At 38.7% G+C, this 24,547-nt stretch overlaps 3 protein-coding genes across 7 annotated transcripts; 2 read left to right on the top strand and 1 right to left on the bottom strand.

The window, feature by feature from the left end:
* The first annotated feature begins 1,295 nt into the window (after positions 1–1,295).
* Positions 1,296–6,472, top strand: ftr67 (finTRIM family, member 67). The gene is made up of 7 exons (XM_033983090.2): positions 1,296–2,011; positions 2,785–2,880; positions 3,035–3,268; positions 3,619–3,778; positions 4,165–4,263; positions 5,057–5,158; positions 5,924–6,472. Exons 1-7 carry the CDS (start codon positions 1,394–1,396, stop codon positions 5,989–5,991), a joined length of 1,377 nt encoding a protein of 458 aa, XP_033838981.1. The 5' UTR covers positions 1,296–1,393; the 3' UTR covers positions 5,992–6,472.
* Positions 6,473–7,696: 1,224 nt separating this feature from the next.
* LOC117385760 (tripartite motif-containing protein 16-like protein) lies at positions 7,697–14,193 on the top strand. Its single transcript, XM_033983086.2, has 7 exons — positions 7,697–8,366; positions 9,956–10,042; positions 10,755–10,988; positions 11,576–11,735; positions 11,836–11,886; positions 11,966–12,031; positions 12,854–14,193. The coding sequence occupies exons 1-7, from the start codon at positions 7,782–7,784 to the stop codon at positions 13,378–13,380; spliced, it is 1,710 nt and encodes a 569-aa protein (XP_033838977.1). The 5' UTR covers positions 7,697–7,781; the 3' UTR covers positions 13,381–14,193.
* eef1da (eukaryotic translation elongation factor 1 delta a (guanine nucleotide exchange protein)) lies at positions 14,035–23,971 on the bottom strand. Of its 5 annotated transcripts, XM_033983087.2 has the most exons (10): positions 23,432–23,437; positions 22,137–22,667; positions 21,669–21,795; positions 18,888–18,959; positions 18,029–18,082; positions 17,197–17,281; positions 16,550–16,635; positions 15,462–15,683; positions 14,694–14,888; positions 14,035–14,122 (listed from the first exon to the last, which is right to left on the bottom strand). In XM_033983087.2, the coding sequence occupies exons 2-10, from the start codon at positions 22,640–22,642 to the stop codon at positions 14,084–14,086; spliced, it is 1,386 nt and encodes a 461-aa protein (XP_033838978.1). In that variant the 5' UTR covers positions 22,643–22,667; positions 23,432–23,437; the 3' UTR covers positions 14,035–14,083. The 5 variants fall into 5 exon arrangements, with proteins under 5 accessions (XP_033838978.1, XP_055084396.1, XP_055084395.1 ...); XM_055228421.1 differs by lacking the exons at positions 22,137–22,667; positions 23,432–23,437 and adding an exon at positions 23,878–23,971; XM_055228420.1 differs by lacking the exon at positions 18,888–18,959 and having other exon boundaries at positions 22,137–23,490.
* Positions 23,972–24,547: the final 576 nt, after the last annotated feature.

Genomic DNA, 24,547 nt, shown 5'->3' with positions numbered 1-24,547 from the left:
TTGAAGGATGTCATGTTGTAATGTTATTTATGTATCAATTGCACTTAACATGTCATAATACTGTGTACAGTCTCTTCATTTCATCCTAAAGTATTCATAATTTATTGAGATTTATGTACCATAGAGGTTATAGGATGTCTTGTGTTTACTATTAATAGGCATTTCAAAATAAATGCATTCGAACAAGGATAATGAGCGGTTTGTTCTAGAGCAGTGGTTCTCAAACTTTTCAAATCATATATCACTAAAGAAAAGTACCAATCAAAGGCACTTCCAATCTACCAATCAAAGTACCAATCAATCAAAATCAACTATATAACGAGACTACTCCAGGTCTATATGTAAGGTAGATTTTGATTATTTTCCCCACCTTTAAGAGAGCTGTGTAGTCACATTTTGTACAGTTATCTCTTTGCACTGAAATAAAAGCTTTATGTGGATTCTTTAGGCAGCAGGTTAGTCAAAACAAAACATGGGCCTGCACTGGAAATTCAAGGCCGATAGCGGATTTGTTAAAAAGTGCAAATATTGGCCCAACATATCGGTCAACCAATAAATCTATCCATTTTTAGTTCTAAACAAGAAATGATCTAAAAGTGGATAAAATTAACTCCAAATTAGGCAAACCAACAAACTGAAAAGTTGTCCAAGTATCACCTGAAGGAGTCCTTACACCACAACTGAGAAACACTTTGTTCTTTTACAGAAACCATACCTTGTCACTATGCCAACGATCACCAGTATATTGAAAACTGATCATGTTGTATTGAAAGGTGAATGGATAGGTATTATGAATATAGACCTATAGTTAAAATAATTACTTTTTAAATAGACCACCAAAATAAAAGCGTGTAACCTTACTATTTAGTATTAAAGTGCTACCTTGACCTTACTGTCTTATATATATATATATATATATATATATATATATATATATATATATATATATATATATATATATATATATATATATATATATATATATATATATATATATATATATATATATATATATATATATAATATATGTGTGTGTCTGTGTATATATATATATGTGTGTCTGTGTATATATATATATGTATATGTCTGTGTATATATATATATGTATATGTATATGTGCATACAGTCTGCTCTTGACCAGAAAAAGTAACGAATTATACAAGAAAAAAATATGTATTTATGGGTAATATAATACGGATATATAAGATTAAATGTATTGTAATTTTATGAACAAATTAAAAATATTAAAACATTAATTACAGTTGTACTTCCGGTGATGTAGATGAACCCCGCCCATCACTTCCTGTAAACAAAACAACGGCAGCTGTCAGCGGAGTCTGGGGGTTTCGGTATTTTCGAGCAATTTTTCCGTCGACGTTTATCTATTCCGATCATGGCCCAGACCGGGGTAGTTTTGGACAAGGACCAATTTAACTGCTCAATATGTCTGGACGTGCTCAGGGACCCCGTAACCATCCCATGTGGGCACAGCTACTGCTCGGTGTGTATCCAAAACTACTGGGACCAGGACGACTACTTGGGGATTTTCGCTTGTCCCCAGTGTAGGCAGAACTTCACCCCGAGGCCTGTTTTAGCTAGAAACACTATGCTAGCAGATGTTGTGGAGAAATTTAAAAATACTAGACTCCAAGATGCACCTTCTGTTGCTGCTGCTTTGCCTTCAAACCAGATGATCGCAGAAGCAGGAGCAGGGGACGTAGCGTGCGATGTTTGTACGGGGAGGAAAAACAAAGCAGTCAAGTCGTGTCTGGTTTGTCTGGCCTCGTACTGCGATCATCACCTGAAGCCTCATTACGACTCAGCGGCCTTTAAGAAGCACAAGTTGGTTTCTGCGACCCAAAATCTCCAAGAGACTATTTGCCCCAAACACGATAAGTTACTGGAAGTCTACTGCCGCACGGAGAGACAGTGCATCTGCTACCTCTGTCTCACGGATGAGCACAAGGGACACGACACGGTGCTGCTTGAGGCGGAGATACAAGACAAACAGGTAAATAAGACCCTCTCCCACACTTTTCACTTTTCACTCAGCTACACTATGTAACTTTTCAATCATGTTGTCACCATAGTCTCTGCCAAAATCTGTAGGAAACCCTGAAATACCATCATATTCTACAACTCATTCACAATCAGAAGTAGCAATCTGATATTGCAGTGCCACACCCCCTTTTAAACAAACGTTACTCATACATTAACATCTTGCTGATAACTGCTGTTACCACTTTTTATGAACTGTTTTATGACCAAGGTCTATGTTAGCTTGTGATATTATTTCTACAAAATGTTACTACAGAATTACATTTGTCTATTGCTGTTACTGCTTATTTTCAAGACCTTTTACTTTCATTTTGTAACATGCCTGCGCAGTGCAGATTAAATGAACTTTGCATTGAATCATAATGAATAATGATTGATAGGATTATATGATCAGATTAGATTAGGCAAGGTCATATGGCCATGGTTGATTATGATTAAAAGCAACGTAGCTTTTGCAGTTTACAACCCTTTCCATTGTGTTATAACAAATCTTAAGAAATGAGGGAAGGGTGTAGAGAGCAAAAGGCGGTGGAACACTCAACGTTGTGTGCAACTACAAAGTATTCTGGGACATGGCTTTCTTTGCCTTCTCCAAATTATAGTATAGGCCTATAGAATTACAGCATATAAGACATGAGGATTCTTGTTTGACAATTAAAAACATGATCTGTTTATTTTGTATTTTTTATTTATTGTAATTTGACTGTTTTCTTGTCCTTTTTGCAGAGGCAGCTTGGTGAAATGAGACAAAACTCACAGCTTAAAATACAACAAAAAGAAAGAGAGGTTCATGAACTAAAGCAGGCCATTTTCTCTCTCACTGTAAGTGACCTCTTACTTAAATCAGATGCTACGGCTGCACAATATATCACAATCGGATCAAACATTTCAGCCCTATAATATACACAAATCTTGCCCCACTGAATGAAACAATTCCTTTAACTTTCTCTTCCCTCTGTGTTTTGTCTCCCCCTAGCGTTCTTCCCGTGCAGCTGTAGAGGAGACGGACCACGTTTTCACAGAACTGATCCGGTCGATTGAGTTAAAGCGTTTTGAAGTGAGAGAGTTGATCAAAGCTCAGGAGAAGACTGCGGTCAGTCAGGCCGAGCAGCTCCTGGACAAGATTCAGAAAGAGATCACTGAACTGAAGAAAACTGAAGCAGAGCTGGACACACTGTCACAAACCGACGACCACATCAACTTTTTGCAGGTAATTGACCGCTCTAATGTTTTATTCCCTTCTCATCCAGATTAACTCTTTATAAATATATTACAGGGGCAACTATAGCTAACAGGGGCTATAGTTTGGTTTGAACCTTGCTACTGGCATTAGCATTCTGCTGTTGTGTAATTAAGCAAGATTTTGCCAGGGATTTTTTTTATGGATAACTGTTTGCTCTATTTTACATCATGAGAGTAAATATTTTAGGTGAGAAAACTAGTTCCTCTATATACACTGAAATTAAAGTAAAGTATAAACATCTGAGATTAAATTGTTGTTTTGAATTCAATCACAAATAAAACAAAGTCTCAACTCATGTTTTTGTCCTTGTCCTGTAGAGCTGTCAATCTTTGGCCCCTCCCCCTGACCTCTCGGTGTTACCTCCGATCGCCTCTGACCCAAGCCTTACCTTTGGTCCAGTGATGACCGCAGTGTCTGACTTCAAGGGACTGCTGCAGGAAGTCTGCCAGGGCGGGTTTGTCAGCATCTATGAAAAAGGTAAACAGTTTAGATGTCTTGTACAATCAATATTTTTACTCAGTTGTCTCCTCTCCCCTCTCCATAATAGATTCCTATAGGCACTTTTTCAGCCAGTTTAGTACTATCTCCTTTTCTGTAGTTCAAGCGCAGTTTTAAAAGTTTTTATAATTAATTTCTTCTGGAATTTTGTCTAAGGATGTCACAGTAACAATTTTAGTTACAATTATTGTGAGAATAAACATCAGCATTTTACAGCTATTATAACCAAACAGTGAAATGCTTTGTTTTATTTCACTGATGACCTCTAGTGTGTGGCCATCATTCTAAAATTCTCATAATTACTATTTCTTACCAAATCAGTTTATAGAATTATCTTAACATCCCTGATTTGATCTTCTATTCAGTGAGAGATGTGGTGATTGTGGGTCCAGTGAGTGTAGTAGAGCCGCTCGACACAGCTCAGCCCATTGTTGTGGAGGACACAGCAACAGAACAAGCACAAGGTGAGTTATCAATCCATTTGTTTCAGAATGATGAAAAGTTAGGGCTGTTGCCATAGTGACTAACAATTTAAAAGTACATGTATCAAAGGGAAAAAGTCCTCAAAATGTCGCCTATGACAGGAAATGAAACCCATAAATAGTGTTTGCTATAAACTTCAAAATTACATCGAGTGTTTAGCAATATTTTTTGTTTTTTATTAAGGTATTGACAAAATCTAAACTAAAATAAAAACATTTTTTGGTTGTGTTTTTTGCTCTGAAAAATACAGAAAAATATGAATTCTTGTGAGATTTTACCTCCACAGACCTGATTTATTTGGCCTGGAGGAGGGCCTCTCCTCCTTGTTTCAGCTGAGAAAATCCAAAAGCTCAAACAATTGTTTACCGATACACAAATATCACATTGGTCAGACACAGCCTCTATATTCTTTAAGGACAGCTCTTGTTTGTGGTTGGTTTTGTATTTATATGTAGATGGCAGCAGTTCATTTACAGAAAGTAGCACTGAGTACAGTTTTGAAGAAACCGTATTTCAGTAACTATAATGAATAGTTGCCTCATACCTCTATATAAAAATATTATTAGCTATTTCCAAGTTTCATTTCTTCTGACTGAGTGCATTTTCCAGATTCACAAACTGTTTATCTTGGTTCCAACTTTTAACAATCCCACCATAGTAAAGTTGTTTACAGTCTTATTTTGCTGACAGTGTCAGAAAGTATTATTGCCATTGCAGTACATTCTCACACTTTGCTGTCACTTTGCCATTACATTTAAATTTATTTTTTCCCAGCCATGAATCTTCCAGTTGGTTTAGAGCAGCACCCAGTGAACCCCCTCAACCCTTTTCTCAACCCAGGACCAACTGTGTCAAATTTTGTCTTCAGTACACATGGTAAGACACAAGACATGTCGACTACACCTGTAACTATGCACATAAACCAGGGCAAAGCAAAGGTTTGGAACGAGTACTGGAACTCAGTACCCAGAATTAAAATAAATAAATAAATAAATATGTAAAATAATTTAAATAAATAAATATATAAAACACACAAATATTGACATTTTCTATACAGTGTAATAGTCTTAGTATTTACCTGAAATGTACAGGACAATAATTTCAAATTGTTCTGTGTTGTTGTGCAGTTATATTTTTTTAATTTTTTTTTATTTACTATTTAAAATTTAGTTACACATTTTATAACAGAATAAAAAAAAAAAAGATATTTCAGAAGTTTATTATTCCCATTGCTGCCCCAACAAAAAATATGAGAAAAAACGCTTCTGTTAAGTCATTTTAAGAGAAAAGTGTTAGACTGAGATGGTTGACATGTACAGGAAGGACTGTAAATATATGGAGAATGAACCGAAGACTTAGAGGAAGACCATAGTAAGTAAATATTTTAACTGCCCAATATTGCACCTCAATGATAAATAGTTATTTGACTAATTATTTGTGAAATAAAATGAAGTTAGTTGGTCGGTGCAGGAGAAGAAGATGCAGAGGATAACAGGGCTCATGCATGATTAGTCACAAAAAGGCATTTGATTTATACAACTACACAGACAAACTATTCTTCTACCCCTTTGGTCTCAGGTTGCAACATTGTATCTGGACATTCAAAAATGTTTAATTTGTCATGTTTTGGTTTTTTGTCAGGCTCTGTCAAACTTTCCCTTGGAGCCAGGCAGAGACACCAGCGCCGGAGCCATTCAAGGAGAAAATAGACATTATAATAAACATTTTTATTATTACCGGTACTTTCTTTTTAATCAGCGCACTGACACATGTGCTAGATATACATCACAATTTTGTTTACTCCCATTGCATTTTTGGTTTTAAGCAGAAGAAACTGAGCCTCCATCACATTTTGACAGTATCACCTCTGCCTTAAGTATTTTGGTTTTAGTATGCAATAGTTTATTATTATTTTAAATTCATATCAGTTTATCATCGATTTGTATTTATTTTGTGACTGGCATTAAAACAGCAAAATGTGTGAAAGTTAATGCTTACTGCGTCATTTATCCGAGTATCCCCATGCATGTTTTTGGACAGAGGAACTTGGACAAAGTGAGTTGGTATGAAAACTTTTTAATCAAAGCGCACCATTTGTCTGTTCCCTCGTTGATGAGATTTATAAAACGTTATAACTTGTCTCTCCATGTGGCAGCCTCTTGCAGCGATAGTAAAACTGTTGAGTTGTGAGAGTTTGTGCCTTGAGTACAGAATTATTGGCCAAGGTCTGCTGAGCATTTTTATACAACAATGTAACTCATACTGAAATCACTCCCATTCAGAAATAACACTTTGCTGTTTCCCATTCACGACAAAGACTTTTGAAATGTAAAAGTGTTAAATTGTGTTTTTTGGAACTAGATAGTGTTTGTGGTGGTAAAGAATGGCACTACGGCTGTATAAGGCAACCCCACAAACATTTATTCAGCAGTATTTAATAAGTAAGTTGTTTTTACTAGGTCTTCTACTTTTGTACTTTTTTTTTAGATTACTCTGCTTATTACTTTTTATTCCGCTCTGATCACTAGGCTACTACTTTACCTCTACTTGAGTAATATGATTTTAAAGATGCACATTCTGACTTTTCTGCTGGGGGTTGGTCATATATTTGCTCCATGCGGGTGTTATTGTTTTTCCTGGAATGTTACACAGTATGACGTTAAACTTCTCATTACCTTGAAAATCATGCATTACTGTGAGCAGGGTCACCTATCCACAGAACTGACCTGTAACTTGGCGTGGTTGTGTCACCTGCTTAGACGTAAATAGGTAAGACAGTTTAAAGAGCCCATATTTCGCTATTTTCTGATCTGTTATAATGTTGTTTCCTCATTTGTTTCATTCATTCTCTCAAACTGAAAACACTCTGTTCCACTTTGTGATGTCACGTGGTAATACAGGAAGTGCTCCACTGTGTTTTTAAACTCCACACACCCTCACTAGAATCATTTGGATGATGTAAGCCCTCGAATTTCCAATCTGCACTGAACAAAAGGTAAAAGGCAGCTGTTAACTTGACGCCTACCACTACATGACATCACAAAGTGGAACCAAGCATTTTGAGCTTTGGAGATGTAGACGGACTAATAATAAACATGTGCGAATGAAACAAAACACAACTCCAGGTATGTTTTTCAAGGAGGTAACAACATTATAACATGACTTAAAGCTCACCAGAGTCAATTTTGTGTAATATAGGAGGACGTTTAATGCCATACTGTGTAACATCCTAGGCACAAATCAGTACCATCCTCTTGGAAACCAGCAGGTGACAGACCTTCCATCAGAAAAGTTACATAATACACCTGTTTGTTACTCTCTCCATCCATTTCACTTGTAAACACACATTTACCCTGACTGTTAAATACACACACACTGTTCTATTTCCTGAACTTTGCGCTGCTCTGATTGGCTGAAAAGGTGCAGGTGTAACCCGAAACTTTTGCACCTGCGCTAATATTTGTCTTTGACGCTTGAGGCGCTTAGACACGGTGGGAAAATGGCAGCCACGACTATTTCTGTTGAACAAGACCAGTTTTGTTGCTCTGTGTGTCTTGAAGTGTTGAAGGACCCCGTGACCATCCCGTGTGGACACAGCTACTGCCTGGACTGTATTGAGGATTACTGGAACAGACCGAAGCAGAAAGGCCAGTACAGCTGTCCACAGTGTAGGCAAGTCTTCAACCCAAAACCGCTGCTCTGCCGAAACACCGTGCTGGCTGAAGTCGTGGGGAGCCTACAACGCACAACCTCACGACCTCCCACTCCGAACCAAACCAAACCTGGAGACATCAAATGCAGCGTTTGTACGGGAAGGAAAGGCAAAGCGGTGAAAGCGTGCCTTACGTGCGCCGGAGCGTACTGCACTGCGCACCTGAAAGCCCACGAAGAGCGTTTCCACCGGGGACACAAGCTGATCCCAGCCACGGAGGAGTTTAAGGAGAGACTGTGCCCGCTTCATAATGACAAAGTTCTGAAGCTGTTCTGTCGCAGTGAGCAGCAGCCCGTGTGCGCGCTGTGCGTAAAGGACAAACACAAGGGCCATGAGCACGTCAGGCTGGAGGAGGAACGGGCCGCGCAACAGGTCAGACTACGGTTCAAGTTAGCAGAGAAAGGATCTGTGCTTTATGTCTTGTGTAGTTTAGTGTATATCATAACGGCACACTCTCCCCACTCCCTCTGTGAATGAATAATATAATAGAGTTCCAGGCTGGTGAGTATCTGGGCTTGGCTTTGTCCTGGATCAGTGTTGTTAGTCATAGTTTGCCACAAAAGCCACTATCAATGGGTTGCTAAATGGGGAAAGCAAGATCTACATCAGTCCATGAGCTGTTTTCTATGTTTGGCCACTCTAACTGAATAAAGTCAGGATTTGTGTCCTGCTTTTATAGGAGTCAGGATTCTTGGAACAACACTTTACACCATATACGCTTTGACTTCTTTCTAGAAAACCACAAAGACAAGTTCAAATAGCCTTTACATGCAATTAAACTTTTTTATATATAGGTCAATAGGTCATGGGTCACTTCACAAGGGTTCATATAAGGAAATGGGTAGGAAAAACATGGTGGATTTTGGACACAAGCATATTTCCACTGCAATATTTACTGCCTAAATTGAACTTCTTACCCCCTTTTCTTCACCTTTTTCAACTGCATTGCAAATATTAACAAATCACAGCCCATAAATCAAGTTGTTTGTTTGGGTTGCTCTGAACCAATCACAGGTCACTATCATAATAAAACTACAAATCCTTATCTTACTATACTCAAGTTTATCTAAATACAAACAGAATATAAAAAAAATGGTTTGGTGACGATTTGAGACTCACCTTTGTCCTTTACTGTATGTATCCAAGTATTTGCACTTTTCCAAGACGCTAGATTAGATTATAATTTCAGACATCCAACAAAACAAAAACTGAGCCCAGTCTTTCAACATAGTATTATTTTAAAACCAGCTTATCAAAATGCCAGTAGTGTGACTGTACAATAACAGTTCCCAGGTATACGTTGATGTTGAAACTTTCCCTTTCAAACATATTTTTGAAAGTTTTAACAATGGGATTCTGTTCAAAGTTCATATTTAAATCGCATCCAGCAGAACTGACAAAAAGATTGAAGTAGGAACTGACAAACTAACGCAAAAAATAATGTCAGAACAGGTTTGTGCAGCTCTGAACTTTAGTCCTCTCATGACAATTGCTATATGGAATTATCGTTCAATATGTTAATGCCGGAAGGAACAATACGTTTTGGGGCTCGTGTGTACAATTTCTTTGCAAAAGTGGGGAGATTTGGTGTATTTTTGTTTTAGTAGAATAATATTTGAGTTGTAAAAAGTTATTGCTACATTCTGTCATTTATTTGTTGTAGCTCGGCCTTTTTTAATGATGCGGTTTATTTAATCTGTTCTATTTTGTCTATTCTGTATTCTTTGTGCACTTTTTATGCAGAGTAAGACGGGACATTTTCTAAGGAAATTATGCTACTTAAAAAATTGAATGGACAAAATTAGCAAATCACAAAGGCGGCAAATTGCAATTACGAGTCGATTGTGAGTAGTTTTGCAGACACGTACCTGTATCTGTTCCTTTTTGAATGTGGAAGTCGTATAAGAGTTGAAATGTGCTGTTTTGGCCTCGGGGACTGATCTTGGTCTTGTCGTCATCAGAGGAAACTGCAGGAGAGCTCTTTGAAGTCTGTGCAGAAAATGAAGGAGGCTGAGAAGGAGCTGCGATTCGCCATCAGATACATCAAGGTGAGTTTAATGTGCACCTGAGAGGGACTGAGTTACACAAAAAAATGTTCTGGTGTATTCAAATGACCTGGCTTTTTGGATTTCTGAAAGAGTGTGGTTAAAAATGCAAAGAAAGACATATGACCAGGAATGCACTCATCAATTAAACTGGTTTTAGACATTAATTATTAGTGTATATAGTCTTTTTATAATGGTCAAAGAAACAAGGCTTCATATTAACCCTGCTCAATTTACTTATACAGATGACAACAGAGTAAAGTTATACCTTTTAACTACTAAACTGTACGAGTCCATGTAAATAAAAGCCATACTTTGGAACATTCTTCATGGACATAAACGTTTTATGCCATAGCTTGGAATATTATAGCCAAAGAAACATTTCCAAGTAAACAGGCAAGGACAAATTAGAATCAGGTTTGTGGAGGTACAAACCTGCTCAGAGTAAGGATTTTTTTTATTTTTCAGTGCAAGAAACGCATAGTTTTTTGGTTAAAAAGTTACATTCTATGTCTTTTCTACACATGTGAGATCTGACTTGTAAAACTGCGACTAAATTCAGAAATGAACCAGGGCCAGGACTAACCATCTCTACATCACGGCTAAACTGGACCAAACCAAGACAAGCCTAATCACAGCCTTACTTCTTCCTGTCTCGTTCATAGTTGTAGCGTCTATGCTTTTATGAGCCCTGTCTTATCATTACTGTCCGTAGCACTCCACAGAGGCGGTGGTGGAGGAGAGTGAGCGTGTCTTCTCCAGATTGGTGCGTTCCATAGAGAAGCAGAGCGCGGAGCTGGAGGAGCTGCTCAGGTCCCAGGAGAGAGGGGCCGTGGGGCAGGCGGAGGAGCAGCTCGAGAGGGTCCAGAGAGAGCTGAGTGAGCTGAGGAGAGGAGGGGACGAGCTGGAGAGACTGTCCCGTACAGAGGACCATGTGCACTTCATACAGGTGAGGCCAATCAAAGAAAAAAATGTCACAAACAAACTAAAAAAACAACATGATTAAAACGTATAAATGCGTGCAGATAAACAGAATATACTGCGTTTCATCGTAGCGAGACATGAACACAAAAATCGCGTGATCTGATTGCAGTACAGCCTTGATTCATAGTTTATGTAAACATTTTTGCACTCTCGTTAATACCGATGCGGTGAATTTGAGTACTGTCATCGTTGCATACAAAAATACTTTCTAATTTGTGACTAATCTCAGGTCCTGTCAGTAAAATAATTAGTATACAGAACACTACTATAAACCAAGAGTTTTTGTTTGTCATTTAAGCTGAAAATTACAAACTGTAAATTGTAATTCAATGTGATTCATTTTAGTTCCCCAAACCCCACTTTTGGGAACTACTGGTTAATGGTTGTTTCCAAAATACAGAAAAATCTTGTTACTTAAGGCAGAAGCCATTTTTACCATTACCATAATCAAGTATGCATTTTAAAAGTGCATGACCATGAAGACCGCTTACGATAGGTGTTTTTATGTTGTTAGTATTCAAATCGCTGTGTCTGATTTGGTTGCATTTGCAGAAGTCCAAGTCTTTTCATTTCCCTGTGAAGAGCGCCGAGCTGCCCAGTACAGACGCACTCACTTATCTGATGTACAAAAGCATGAGAGCAGCGCTGGCTGACCTCAAAGACAGTCTGGACCAAGCACTGGAACGAGAATTCAGCAGGATCTCAGAAAAAGGTACATCTCATACTTTGAATGGATTTCGGAATTAAAGGTGCACTGTGTAACTTTTATGATAGAGAAAATGAGACTCCTAACGTATGTCTGCTCTTTCTAGTCATTTCATTGAAGGAAACAAATAACCAGACGATTTATGAAAAAGCTCAAGGTATGAAACGTTTCCAAGCTGTTTTACTATTACTGTTAAGTGTAGTTCATTGATGTATATGTTTGTGTTTGTTCAATAGCATCAAAAGTGAAAGAGCTGGACTTGACAAAATCTGAGCCAAAGACAAGAACTGATTTTTTACAGTGTAAGTAAGGCTTTAAAATACAGTATTATTGTCAAAGTTTTAAAGTTCAGCTGTAGGCTTTGTACCAAGTGATTTGCTTTTATTTGCATTATGCATTTCCTAATGGTTTGCATATGTAGAGGCTTTAGCTGTATTATTGTAATTACTCAAATGAGATCGTTTCATCAATGTCAGTCAATCCAAACTGGTCAAGTTAACTGTGCTTCAACCTATAAAGTACAAAGGTTTCAAAGTCAGATATTTAATTGAACTTAATGCTAAATTTCTCTGTGTGATCCTACTCATGTAAAAACATGCTTGAAAACAAGCATTTTTTACATAGAAACGAACATTCCGATTAATAAAATTATATATATTTAAAAAAAAAGGCTGCATTAAACACAGTATCGACAAACTAACGCTTGTGTCCCAGATGTCATCCAAAATCCTCAGTCCATCAATTTTTCACCTCTGTCAAGGAAGTAGAATCTATATGATGGAGTAGGTTATCTCTGAGAAATCAGTCCTCTTGAGATGGATTGGAGATGCAAACAGTCTTCAAGGGGCAGGAAGGTAGCTGGATTGAATAGGCAGTGAACTGTTTTTACAAAGTATATTGGAGCAATAAAATCACTTGTAATTTAATAATTGCAAGATGCATACATTTGAATGCCATACTGTGGAACATAACTGTGGAGCAATAACATCTCCATGGAGACAGCAGGTACACCACCAGAAAAAATAACATCATACATTTTATTGTACTGAGGTAATGTGTCCAACAGATTTTTGACACTTATTCACTCATGAAAACACCCTAATTTGTGATTTCCCTCTTACCAGACCACCACGACTTAACCCTGGACCCCAACACTGTTAACCCCTTCCTGGTGTTCTCGGAGCGGGGCCACGGGGTCACCACTCTGGCTGAAGCCCAGCCGTACCCAGACCACCCAGACCGCTTCACCTCGTGGGCCCAGGTCCTTTGCAAAGCTGGGATGGCCGGACGCTGCTACTGGGAGGTGGAGTGGAGCGGGAACGGAGGGGTCTCAATCGGGGTTTGCTACAAAAACATAAGTCGTAGCGGAGGAGGCAGTGAATGCAAACTGGGACATAATGCTAAATCATGGAGTCTGGACTGTTCCTATTCTACTTGTTCATTTCAGCACAATAAGGAGAGTTTGACAATCAGTGCACCATGTTTTAGCAGAATAGGGGTGTACTTGGACTACAGAGCCGGGGTACTGGCTTTCTACGGTGTTTCAGATAAAATGGTCCTGCTACATAAAGCCAAAGCGGCGTTTGCCCAACCACTACATCCAGGATTCTGGGTGGGACTTGGTTCAACTTTAAAACTGTGCTCACCATAAGCATAATACACAGGTGGGATTTGGCTTGTAAGTGGTTGCAGAGTGGTTAGCCATGGCTATTTCTGCACAAAGCAAAGGCGTAGCTTGGTTAAGACAATCTCTACTTTAAGCATTAGGGATGGGACAAGATCTCAGCCACAAGATCTCGCACACATGAGAAAAATGATTGTGAGATTTGTATTGGACAAAAAAGGTTAAGTTCTGGAGGAGTTACATCTCCTATTGTCAAAGTCTCATTTTGTCTCATTCTCGTGGACCCAATCTTGTCTCGTCCCACCCTTATTAAGCATGCATGTTCCTGCTCGTGCCGTTTCTCCAGGTTGTCAGACATGCGTGCATTGTGTCCCTGACAAAATGGTAGGGTAGACTTTGGACAACTTTTCACTCCATTGAAAGTTTTCTTTAAAAAGTTGAAACCAGTAATTACCTACAACTCCTAAATTAATCTATGTATATAATAGCATATGACGTTTTCTGCATATACTGTGTAAAGAACTATGAAAGACCAAAGCTCATGGACTACCTCTAAAAATACTTTTGGAAAGTTGATCTTAAAATTTTAACTGTACCCACTTCTCTACATTAAATCCAATCAAAAGCTGTGTTTAACAGTCTAATTGTGCATAATCTGTAACAAACAACTTAACACAGAAATTGTGCTCATTGCATAGTATTTTATTAACTGTGCAACAGTGGATGGACTTTAGATCTTGTTGAAGGCGGCGACGTCTACACTCTGGACCTGCAGACAAGAACCACAAGTTAATAATTGTGCCAATATGTATGGTAATTAAAGTACGTTTTATTCTGAAATTGGCAATGGATTTTCTTAATGTCTAATAGTTTTAGACTCATTATGTTACAAGCAATTGAGTGTTTGCTCACTTTGAACAAAAAAGTACCAACACCAACTACTTTTAAATTGAGTGTGCCTGCAAGCAGTTGTACCAATATACCCAAACTCCACCATTACTTTAGGATTATAAAAGGAGTTTAATACTCTTCTTCGCATTAAAGGTCACTATGCTTTTCTCCATGGTGATGTTTCTGTAGTACATCCCAGGCAAAACACTTTCTACCATGTGACTTAGTTACATTAGATCTATGGAGAGGCAACCCTACATGTAGTAAAAATGCATGTTTTTCAAGGTATTCTAGACACCTATAATTGAATACATACAAGATTAGCAAGTTTAATGCCAGCCATACTGTGAAACATCTAAATAACATCTACCTGGATGCTGGCCCTCCACAAGAAAAGTTACAAAGTGCACTTTAAATGATGCCTGCCAAGCCTTAATATAAATACTTACATGGTCTTCAAACTTGGTGATCTCCTCCTCTAGGATATCTGTGCCCACTTTATCGTCCTCCACCACACAGTTGATCTGCAGTTTCTTGATGCCGTATCCAACCGGGACCAGTTTGGATGCCCCCCACAAGAGCCCGTCCATCTGTATAGAGCGCACACACTCCTCCATCTTTGCCATGTCTGTCTCATCATCCCACTGGAAAACAAGTAATATGGCATAAGTCATCAAGAATAACTTTACTCTTTTTAATGCCGGTTAGTAAGTGGTATACAATAGGTAGCAAGTAAATATTTGTCATTTTGGTTTCAGAATAATGAAAAATAAGGACCATAAGCATAGTGACAAAGAATTTAAAATGAAATGCATCTTTTGAATGGTAAAAAGCAAAAATTAATAGCTCATGAGGCTTCTAATAGTAATATTAATACTATTTTTATATTAAATAAAGTTGTCAGGTGGTCAGTGTTATGCCCAACTTGTGCAAAAATGTACAAAAAAAGACTTACATTTCCAAATAAATTTTCTAAAAGCACATTTTAGCCATGGCACAATATTTTCCAACATATACTGCTCAATATCTCAATGCTATGGTTTCCAAAAGTATAATTAAATGAAGGTAAGTTTATAGTTTTGTGTACGACCACACCATACGCATGCCTATCCCTACCTTATTTATCTCTCCCCTTCTTTCAATCTTCTCCTTTATGTGCTTCCTACTATCTTATTTCTTACTGCTTAAGTGAAAATGCTAAAGGTTTGGTTACTTACAGGCTTGACGTCCAGGATGATGGAGGACTTTGCAATGAGAGCAGGTTTCTTGGCCTTCTTGGCGGCGTAGGCGTCCAGTCGCTCCTGTTTGACGCGCTCTGCCTCTTCGTCTTCCTCGTCGCTACCGAACAGGTCCAGGTCATCATCCTCATCCTCCGAAGCGGCCTTGGCTCCATTCTCTACCTTCTTTTGCTGCACGGGAGCTGCCTGAACTGGGCCCGCCTAGAGGACACGAGGGCAAATTATTTAAATAGGTTAAGATACAAAATGCCAGGGTTTCTCAATCCCTGAAGAAACTAGGGTTGTCAAAAGTATCGAATATCAGATACTAATCGATACTAAAACTACTATTCAAACTAGATACCTTTTGATACCTGCTCAAATGAGTATCGATAATAATAATAATTAAAAAAAAAAAAGTCACATTCACAGGATAAAAATTAAGCTGTGCCGAATAGCTTTAGAATGACCTTGAGCTGTATCAAAAGGAGTACAATAGACTAGAACCACATAGATTAGTATACACCCATGGATCACAATGGAACCTACCTGGACGACTGAGGGATAACACAAATATAATGCCACGTGGTAAGTACCATTATTTAATATTGAAAATCACATTTTATTGTCTGAGAAAATACAGTTTTTTATTATTATTATTATCATCATGGTATCGGAACTGGCATCTATTCCTTAGTACTGAAATTGAGTTGGAAATTTTAGTATTGACAACACTAAAAGTCACTTATGTAAATCTCTACAAATCATTAAAAAACAGGCAGAATAAACTGTATTTTTGCTTCTTGTATCATTAACATGAAAGTACTTTTACTGTTAAACTAAAAATGTAATTATTTCATTAAAAGGGAAAATGAAGCAACTAAGGATGAACTGAACAACTTAAATGTGTGTATATGTGACTATACTGTACCCAGAACTCACTGTAAGGCTTTATGGTAAATAGTGTCCTTATGCGCCATTTCAAGAGATTGGGACAAAAAACATGCTAAATGACAGTACTTTTATGGATGTTAGCTTCACAGAAATGGAATAAGGATCATGGTCTGTGTAGTTCTTATCAGTGTTACCTTGGCACATGGGACAGCAGGGCTCTTCTCCAGCACAGCAACTCTGGACTCCAGCTTCAGCAGGGCTGCTCTCAAATCGTAAACAACTAAAACAGCAAATTTACATTAATCCAAAAAATCCCACTAGATTTTATAATCAAGGATGAAAAAGTCCCCAAATTATCCATGTGAAGAGGAAAAAAAATCCTTTCTGTCGAGTTAAACATAATGCTAAAGATAAACATTTTTTCCTCATTTATTATTTTTCTTCACTTTATTCTACTTCAGTCCACATCAATTCAGGCTACACAAGCCAACTGAGTAGGTGACGTATGAAATTATCATTTTATTATAATTTGTAAAATACAAACCAAATAAAGGCTGAAATTTGCTTTTAGAAAATACATGCCATTTTGATTTAATAATGCCACTGTCTTTGTTATAAAAGGTATTTTTGCATGCGTCTCGTATACTTCACATAACGATTAGCAAATTATGATTATTATTATTATAGTGATGATTATTCTGATTAACCATATCTTCCCTATCGAACACACTCAAGTGTTATTTTGAATTTTGGACTATTTGGAATGGCCAATTTATAAATAAAGTCAATATATTTTCTGATAGATTGAACACATTAAGTTTTGTGTGGAGTATAGTGGCACCTTTGTGCAGTGACTGGTTCTCCACCTCCAGACTCTTCATGCGAGAGATGAGCTCCTGGTCTCCGGCTGCAGCGTGTGAGGAAGACTGCACAAACATGAAGCAAAAAAATTACCAAACAAGCAGAGCGCAAAATCATTTTAAAACTATCCAAACCAAACCAATCACACAGGAGGTTCAGTGAAGGCCCAAGATCAGCAATACCACAAATGATTCAACTTTGCACCCAAAATCTCATACAGAAAAGATTAAGCGTTTGTTTAAATTGATTATTACACACACACACACAATTAAAACCCCAGTAGAAATAACCAATAAGGAAAAAAGGAGCAGGAGTAATGCCACCAAAGTAAACAAGGTTCTGCTGAATGGAGTTTGTTCAAACAGACATAAAATTATGCTGCTATATACTAGCAGTATTACTACTGTTCAGACACCCAATTTTTGCTAAATGATGGCAACAATTGTTTTATGCAAGCGGTCAGTGTTTATAAATATGTATGCTTTTTCAATAGTTTCAACCCCATTAGCAGCAAAACAACTTTCATTGCTCCTGTCCAGTTTTTTCCAAAACAACCATTGCTTATTATTAAACCCATTAAAAATGCTCAAATCCATGGGTTACAGATTGATTTATGTTTACATAAAAGGAAGGGGAAACCCATGAATGCAAGCAACCCAAAACATTAATTAGGACAACTGCAAAAATTGCAAAATTGCAATTATTAAAAAAAAAACAAACAAAAAAAACAAACTCCTGGCTGGTTAGATGTACAAAATGAAATGCCATAATTCTTCAGGCTGATCCATGCACCACACTCTGGTCAGACTTACGTTCCTGTGCTGCCGTTTAGGCTTCCCTTTGGCCTGCTGCAGGGCTGATTTCGCCTGCATCCAACAATCGCAGGACAGCAGAGAAAATACAGGAGAGAACAGTTAAGAGAAAGAAAGTGTAAAGCTAAAGATTAACAAATCAGTAGCTTAAATAAAAGTATACAAGTGTTATAGTAAAGTTGTGGAAATCTTGACTAAACATGCTTTAATGGATTTAATGTGTCCAGAAATGTCAGGGATGTGCCAGATGGAACAAAATGATTACTTGGAGTAATATAAACATTAGGTTAAAAAGGTGCACAGGTGGAGGGTCCACTATCTGCTCGTATCTATGCCGATGTTCTTGCTTCGCTTGCAATGTTTCATAATATGGCAATAAACTTATCTAAAGGGAGACAAGCAGGTGACACCACCAGGCCAAGTGCTCTGTGACAAGCGCAGTTTGAATGTGTGTTTTTCAATGTATTTAAAACAATTCAAGTGAACTCCTAATTGAATAAATGCAAGATAGCTTGAACGCCATATTGTGAAACATTCCATGGAAAGCAATAGCATCTCCATTGAGACAAACAGGTGGTGAACCCCCCACACCAGAAGGTTGTAATGACAAAAGTCAAACCAGGGATTCTGTACAATAGACACTCCTATACTCTATAAAAAGATATTTTCCATTGTCAGATATGAGCCACAGTGAGAAAGGAAGCTTTATTACATTACAACAGTATATGGATCAGGCTCCCAGGAGTGTCATTAGAAAGTGCTATTTCAACACTTTTGACAACACGATGATTTAAGATGGAGTACAGGCCTACCTCCAGAGGGGGGCACCTACGGCTAATTCGCTGGTCCCAGTACTCACTCTGTCTAGGGACGTCTGGATAGTCTGTCGGGACATAGCAATCTCGTCTAGGATGGCACTAGCTTCTCTGTCCTAAAGGCACGTGTAAGTACAGCAGTGAAGGGAGGAAAGGGGGACAAGAAACAGACACAAGGCAAGGACCACAACCTCAAGACAAAGACATGCACAAACCAGTGCAGAACTAGGGCTGGGCACCTTTCCATTTCTTTGATGCTTTAATGATACTTGGTTAACAGTGTTTTTTGTATCAAATCCAATCTTCATCACCACAAAACAGAATAATAAAATTATTTTCCAATTTCAGATCTGTGACGAGGTGAACCCACTTAGAGTAATACATGCATATTTTGGGTAATAAAAACACAGTAGAATAAATGCAAGATGAGTATGTTTAATGTCATACTTTGGAACATTCCAGGCAGAGAAATAACATCCCCAGGATACAAGTGTGTAGGAGACTCTCCCAACAGTGCAAGGAAAGAAATATTTATTCTTATTGTTTGTGGTGATAACACTCGCAACTTTCTATAATGGTCTCAAAGGGAAAAAGTTTTGTCATTTTTTGTTGTAGTACCTGTCTTAAGTCTTCTGTACTATTAATACCCCACCCTATATAGAATAGTCATGGATATTAGAGGAAAGGAGTAGCACATGAACATCCAATTAGCATTATTCAAAAACATCTGTACAACTGACTTCAACTTTCCTATTAAGGATAAATCATGTGGCATTGAAAGAGTCACTACACTACGTGACCCTCTGGTTATTGGGCAAATGCTTACCAACTGTGCCTTAGTGCTGCCCTTTTAGTTTTTTCCTTTTATGTGACAAAAGCAGGATTTCACAACCCTGTTTTGTCCAGTGTTTGTGTAAAAAAAAAAAAAAGTGTACATGAGTGTTGGGTAATTATATATAATTACGCACCCACACACTCATATACACTTATTTTTTTATGTAATACCCACTGTATAAACAAAGTATATGAAAATCATTTCAATTGATAGTTTGCAGTGACATCATGCTGTGGGTGTTACATGTATCGCTATTGTGGAATGTTGAGTAAATACCAAAGCCTCGTTTCCATAGGGCCAGTACAAGGCGGTACAGTGCGGACCCTATGTGGAGCTTTTTAGGGGTCCAAAGCGCGCCGCAGGAGATACAACATTCTAAAGGGTTCTGAAACGTATAGGATCTGGCACTGGCTCACTAGGGGTTGTTAGTTACGCCCCCGTCATTGTAGGACCGGCAGCAACTTCAGCATCTCCATGATCCGGGCACGGCTCCGGGTCCTGGAAATGTTACCTAATATTAACTTAGTAAACTTAATAAAATCTAAATCGTACCTGAATTATACTCTCATACGGATGACCACCAGAGAATCACAAAAAGATATTTAGTATTCCAAGTTTGTGGTGCTGTGAGACAAGGTTAAAGCTAGAGTAAACACGAAACTAATTAGGGTATTTGCACCTCTTTTTACCCCTTTTGATTTAATGCAGTTTGCTAGTGTTAGCTGCATTATACACTGCAAATGTAATTTATTTATTTTTTTAATCTTGATGGGAGTGGCATGCACCGATAAACAGGAAACTGATTTATGAAGCAAATCAGCTCAACATATAAGTTGACATCACTGGAAATATGGCAGTATATCACACGATCAAGTCAGCGTCTGGTGAGAAACTCTGATTTTATGTTTTGCCATCTTAATGGTGATTGTTTATCTGAGAAATGTCACATGCGCCACTACTGGCGTACTGCTGATCCTGCAATGACTGTGTATATGCATAGGCATATCCAGTCCCAAACCCTGTGAGGTCATTGTTGTGCTGCTGTTGATCTGTGCTGATGCTCCAGTACCACCAATCTTTTTATAGTTGTCCTGCGCCTCGTGTCAGTGCAGACCCACATCACGCCATTGGGTGTGTCTTGCTAGACCTGTGTCATGCCTAAAAGCATCCCGAGTTGTCTGTAATTGCTCCTCAGCTCGGGGTGTCCCCCATTATTGGTCATGGTGTCAATAATAAATAATTGTTCAGTCATGATGCTTTTTGTACAATCATCGCAATCCTAAAATTTGTCATTGTGATATCCCAAGTTCAAACTAACTTACTCTATTACACCAAAAACAAATGTCTAAAATGGCTTGAATGGTGCTGTAGAACTTTATCCTTGTTATCTGAGAGCTGTCATGGCTGACCCTCTGAGACCAGAGGGACGTCCTGAGAGGCAGAGGCAGCTGCCAAACCACCTGACCACTCACACCAACAGGCCACTGCTAAATAAGACTCATTCAGCTGCTGTGGTGCTGAGTCGGCCCAGAGACCGTCTAACCCACGATCTGATCATGTGTGTAATAATGTACAGGGCAAGTTTGTGGCCAAGAGGGGCAGGCGGCTACTGTGATGTAGGGCTGCACGATTCACAATAACAATAATAATATATTATTATTATAAATAACATCTTTCAATTATTTTATTATTGACATACATATTTGTCAAATTAAATGATTCTCCGCCACTCACCAGGCTTAGTTTAAGGTTTGTTTTTCATGTGAACATAAAATGAAAAGCCTGACGGTGGTTTCTCTGCATTGTGACTGTCAATATTTTTTCAGCCCATTTCCTGTTAATGGAACTTTCAATTGCAAATGCAACATTCCAGTCAAGATGCTGTAATCAGGAAAGTTATGCTGATGAATTTCAATCGGTCTTTAGTTAGATCAACAATAAACACATGCCAGTGTCAGCATTGTGCTAGCTAAAGTTTGACCATTTTTACCTGATGTTGTTGCTGAGGGACGTGGCCACTCAGAGACTCGTAGTAGCGTCTCTCGGCGTCATCGTAACGGTGTTTGTCGAACCAGATGTTGTCAGCGGTGAGGCACTGCAGTCCTTTCATGATGGTACTAGAAAAACACAAGAACATGTTCTTTAGCAAAATGCATTTGTTTTTACACTCTAGGCCATGGCCACAGACAAGGGTTTAGTTTTAAAGTAACAGTGAGTGACACTAATTCAGAAACTAAACATAAAAAAGATTTTATATTTTAATTACCAGACCTTCAAATTATAACCACCCCAAATCCCTTCACAAAATTCTCTCCACACTGATAAAACATTGTCCATTTGTTTGTAGCCAATGACACACAGACGCAAAGACAAAGTCAACAGGACAAGAACAGAAGCACTTAGGTCTACAGAGACGGCAGTAGCCACACACACAGTCTGACGCGGGCGGCGGTCATACTTGTCCCGTTTGGGCTTGTTTTCGGTCTCAGAGAAGCCTCTCTTGCGGGGGGCAGGCCCTCTGCTGCCTCTGGCCCCAGACTCGGTCTCTGATGAGGTGCGGTTGCGGCCCTTGTTGTCCTGTCGGGTCCCGGAGGACCTGACCATTGTGGGAGATGAGTGGTTGGGATCTTGGTTTTGGTTACGTTTGGCATGGAAAGAGCGGACATTAGGGCTGCGCGGGGAGGAGCTCAATGGCCCGTTACCACTGGAGGTGCGTTGCCGGTGGTAGTTACCCTCCGCGTGGTCATAGGCGCTGCGGTTGTACCACACCTGCTCGGCCTGGAGCCCCTGAAGCACAGGGCTGCGGCCGTAGGAACCAATCTCCTCCTCAGGGCCAGAGCTCTCAGACTGGGACAGACGGGAGCGCCTCTTCACGCGCCCAAACTGAACGTTGTCTCCACTGATGATGCCCCTCTCCTGCTGCACAGCGCGCGAGGCGGGGTGCTTTGGGCTGGATGGGTCCATCGCACTGGGACAGCTGCTCGACTCACTTTGGAGTAAAGAGAGAGAGCAGGCGACAGGGAGAAGCTTGGGCTGTTAGATAAGTTAAACTCAAGAAAGCAGTGTTAGCAAATGCCAAGTGGGCTATAGAAGAAAAAAAAAAAACTATTAAAAATTATTCCCACAGTGGATTAGTTAATTTTGGATTAAAATGGCCATGTCATGATAACATTTCATTGATCGACCTGTTCCCAGAAAACAAAGCCAAGTCAAATTCTGATAAGTGCAGAGTGCACAGGCTGAAATTAGAACCATTTTATGCAATGCACATAGAAAATTCACAGTTCTTTAATCAAGTAAGTAATTAATATACCTGACAACCAATCAAGGCTGTACTTTAAAATCCACAAACAATCCCCCACATCAACAATTAACTGCAAAAACAATTTTTGCCCAGAACCAAAATCTCTTCATGCAAAGACACTTGGACAACAATTTTCCCAAACAATGCAATTTCACACAGTTCAGCCAGTGTTGCAGCCCAAAGTATTACTCAAATTTAATTTAGATTTGCTTTATTTTCAAACAACTCTTCATAACCATGGTTATCCCTCTTCAGCATGGTTTTCAGCTGTTCTCCTTTTGAACACTTGAACCCACCTCACCAGTTTATGTCACTGTTAGAGCAGTTCAGATACAGTGTGGCGTTCTTACGTGTTTACTTTATAAATCAAATTGAAAATTGTTAAGTCATTTTACCTGGTAAAATCCAATTATATACGTTTTTAATCAAAAGTTTAAGAGGCAATTTACCATATGTTAGGAGCATAAGCTGCAAAGCAACAGAACCACTTACCTTAAACTTTAGGAGTCTGATCAGAATCATACAGAACCATACAGAGACACAACACATTAAAATACTGCACACATTAAATCAAATGACATTACTCACGAGTAAGGGAACTATGTGCATAATAGGCTTAATGTTTAAACAGATCACGCTTGATAAACTGGATTTTCTGTTGGCTTTTGGGTGATGCACTGATCATTTCCACCACAGTCAGTGTTTCTTGGATCTTGTATCTTGGATTTACACACTTCGTTACACCAAGTACCTTCTCAAGTTTTTGACAGCTCCAACTCCACTATGACCACGTGGCGCAAGAAAATCAGATTCCGACCGTTCAGATTAACTTTTATTGACAATACACGTTTCACTGTGAGTCAAAAGAACAAAATGATTCCTTTATTTCACTTACTTGTTGCTTTATTCGACGTTTACGGCTCGACAAGAGGTGTGCGCGTGCTGCCTCCGCTGTAATCCGACAAGGGAAGAGGACGGACATAACCGGGACGACACCATTATTCACACACGTACGGTACCAAAAACACGTTTATTTGTATGTCTAAACACGATTATTTTTGGCTTTATTACGATATTAACTCATGTATTTTTCCATAACATTAAAATACACGTACAAACGACTTTTCACACACAATAATCTGAGCCCTATTTCTGAAATGGTATCTTCCAAAAGTCCCGTCATTCAACGTGATAAACTAACCAAAGTATTAGTATTTTAAATGGGGAAATTGTATGATTTAAATTTAAAAGCTCTAGAAAACACGCGGACTTTGTCTAAAACTATAATGTGTGTGTTTTTTTTAAACTACATGCATTTTTCTTATTGTCCAGCAGAGGGCCAACTCTGAGTGGAGGAGCAGCTGCACAGTGAAACTATGAGCAAGAATCTGGAGGAGCTCATACTTTTTACACAAATGTTAAGTGTCCAGGATGTTCGCAAATGTAAGTGCTATTAGTATCAAGCTATCTTTGCATTGTTGTTGTTCTGCATCTGTCTGACCCTCTCATGTCAACCAGGATGACCTCCTCAAACTGTAGTTAGAGAGACTCATGTTGAATCTGAA

This window comes from Periophthalmus magnuspinnatus, chromosome 17 (genome assembly GCF_009829125.3).
Source record: "Periophthalmus magnuspinnatus isolate fPerMag1 chromosome 17, fPerMag1.2.pri, whole genome shotgun sequence".
Taxonomy (NCBI): Eukaryota; Metazoa; Chordata; class Actinopteri; order Gobiiformes; family Gobiidae; genus Periophthalmus; species Periophthalmus magnuspinnatus.
The sequence above is the reverse complement of the archived record's forward strand: the minus strand, read 5'-3'. Positions and strand labels throughout refer to the sequence as shown.

What these genes read in the sequence shown, in the direction of transcription:
- ftr67 (XM_033983090.2), top strand. Translation starts at nt 1,394, where the DNA reads ATGGCCCAGACCGGGGTAGTTTTGGACAAGGACCAATTTAACTGCTCA. An exon ending in AGGCCATTTTCTCTCTCACT is followed by an intron (nt 2,881 to 3,034) that starts GTAAGTGACCTC and finishes GTCTCCCCCTAG; the next exon opens with CGTTCTTCCCGTGCAGCTGT. An exon ending in ACCACATCAACTTTTTGCAG is followed by an intron (nt 3,269 to 3,618) that starts GTAATTGACCGC and finishes CTTGTCCTGTAG; the next exon opens with AGCTGTCAATCTTTGGCCCC.
- LOC117385760 (XM_033983086.2), top strand. Translation starts at nt 7,782, where the DNA reads ATGGCAGCCACGACTATTTCTGTTGAACAAGACCAGTTTTGTTGCTCT. An exon ending in AGGAACGGGCCGCGCAACAG is followed by an intron (nt 8,367 to 9,955) that starts GTCAGACTACGG and finishes TGTCGTCATCAG; the next exon opens with AGGAAACTGCAGGAGAGCTC. An exon ending in GATTTATGAAAAAGCTCAAG is followed by an intron (nt 11,887 to 11,965) that starts GTATGAAACGTT and finishes TTTGTTCAATAG; the next exon opens with CATCAAAAGTGAAAGAGCTG.
- eef1da (XM_033983087.2), bottom strand. Translation starts at nt 22,642, where the DNA reads ATGGACCCATCCAGCCCAAAGCACCCCGCCTCGCGCGCTGTGCAGCAG. An exon ending in TCCAGACGTCCCTAGACAGA is followed by an intron (nt 18,083 to 18,887) that starts GTGAGTACTGGG and finishes TGTTGGATGCAG; the next exon opens with GCGAAATCAGCCCTGCAGCA. An exon ending in CTGCTGTCCCATGTGCCAAG is followed by an intron (nt 15,684 to 16,549) that starts GTAACACTGATA and finishes CGTGTCCTCTAG; the next exon opens with GCGGGCCCAGTTCAGGCAGC.